This window comes from Condylura cristata, unplaced genomic scaffold (assembly GCF_000260355.1).
Source record: "Condylura cristata isolate star-nosed mole 26May11 unplaced genomic scaffold, ConCri1.0 scaffold00015, whole genome shotgun sequence".
In the NCBI taxonomy this organism is placed as follows: domain Eukaryota; kingdom Metazoa; phylum Chordata; class Mammalia; order Eulipotyphla; family Talpidae; genus Condylura; species Condylura cristata.
The window spans coordinates 5,393,914-5,395,620 of NW_004567116.1; the positions used below are offsets into that span (position 1 = coordinate 5,393,914).

The window sequence follows — 1,707 nt, forward strand, 5'->3', positions numbered from 1 at the left end:
TAGGGGAAAGGCAGTGACCCCCACTCTTGTCTGGACTCCCTTTCCATGGAGATGAGCATCAGCCTCTGGGAGAAGGGGACAAACCCCACCTTCCTACCAACAAAGGAGACCCACCGTGCTGGAGAAGAGTCACACAGTAAAGCCCTAGGGAAGGCTGAAGGTCCGGAGCCCGGCCTCCAGTGCACCATTAACGGGAGTCAGCTGTGACTTGGAACTTTCCAGGCTGAAGGTGTGGGAGTGAGACCAAGCCTCTCTCAGCCTGAGACAAGCCCAGATCAGGCAGAGCCGTGTGTCCTGCAGATTCTAGGAGTGTAAGCACCTAACAGGCTGTATCGAGTGGTAACGTACAGGGAAGTCCATGGATTAAGAGGCAAAGAAGAGTTTGGTCAAAATCGGGGGTGTGGTTTTTCGTGGGAAAGTGTTGTAGCTTTTTCTTTCTAATGCAAAGTGTGGTCATTTCATTCAAAAATATGGACTTGAAAGTTCATTGCTTGTACTCTCATGGTTAGAACTTTCTCCTCCACAGCAGAGGTGGCCGGCAGGTTTTACCTTCTCCAGGAGGTAAGTCTGCTCTGAGTTCTGACTCTCATGTGACTGCCACTGAGACACCACAGGATGGATCTTTGTTTCACAACAAAATCAGCCCATGGGCTGATGGAGGTGATTTGCTTCCGTCCCCTTCAGGTGTTATCAAATGCATATGGTCTGTCTGTTTTCATGGCGTCTTATCAAGGGGCAGCCTTGAGATGGAGGCGAACTCCATGTCCGTCCTGGCTATAGAAGATAAATCAGAAAGGGCCAAAATGAGTTTTGGGGATTTAATGAATGAAGTGAAGAGGGTTGGGGTACAAACATCTCAGTGAGAAAACATGGAAGCATTCAAATTTTTCTCCCCATAAGTGTTGAAGTCTCCTCTGACCAGCTGACTCACTCTTCATCCTGAGTGCAACCGACCTGATATGTGGGTAAGGAGGAGGAGGACCCAAATTAGAGTCAAACTCCCCTTCTTGGCTGTTTCGCACAGTGGAGCTGGACTCAGTATAACTTCTAGGAAACCTCCTTTATTCTGAGGGCTGCGCTGCCTGGTTAGTAGGGGGCGGTAGGGACGCGCTCGCATCTCATCACACAGCCTCAGGTTCCTTCTCTACAAATGAAACTAGGAAGTGCCCACATCCAGTCATTGTTGCAAGATTAAGCTGCAGCCTTAAAATGGCCAGGTGAGAGTAACCCCTTTCTAAAGTGGCAGCCGCTGCAGCTGCCACCCCACGCACGTGCTTCTGGTAAGGAAAGGCATCGATGTGCAGGTCACACCTGGCCCACAGCTGTCGTGTGCTGGGGCCTCCCCAGGGGCCTGGGCATGCGCAGGTAGGGAAGGGAGGCTGCCACACGGCGTGCCACACACTGGTGGCTGCTGTCTTGGGTCCACAGTTTGGGTTTGCAGAGTCACGTGGGACATCTGGGGGCAAAGAGCAGCCTGGGGCTTGGAAAGGGCCGCTTGGTGGCTCCACGCCAGCCTCTCACCCGGCACAGCCTGCTGTCCCCAGGAGAAATGAGGAAAGGGCTGGATTTCACGAGGGCCGACGCCCAGAATTGCTGCCAGCTCAGAGCTAGGGCCACATGGTGAGGCTCACTCCGGCCTGACCAGGAGACAGGGAAGCCCTGCGAGGTCCTCCCGCCGCCTCGCCCGCTCCCGACAGCTGCAACCCT

General features: G+C 53.7%; 1 protein-coding gene across 1 annotated transcript in view; it reads left to right on the plus strand.

The window, feature by feature from the left end:
• LOC101620470 (glycine N-acyltransferase-like) overlaps nt 1-1,707 on the plus strand; it is a 10,441-nt gene that overhangs the window by 2,294 nt on the left and 6,440 nt on the right. The window contains exon 2 of the mRNA XM_004683431.2: nt 832-907. Within this exon, the coding sequence (XP_004683488.1) occupies nt 832-907 (76 nt within the window). The remainder of the gene's footprint in view (nt 1-831; nt 908-1,707) is intronic.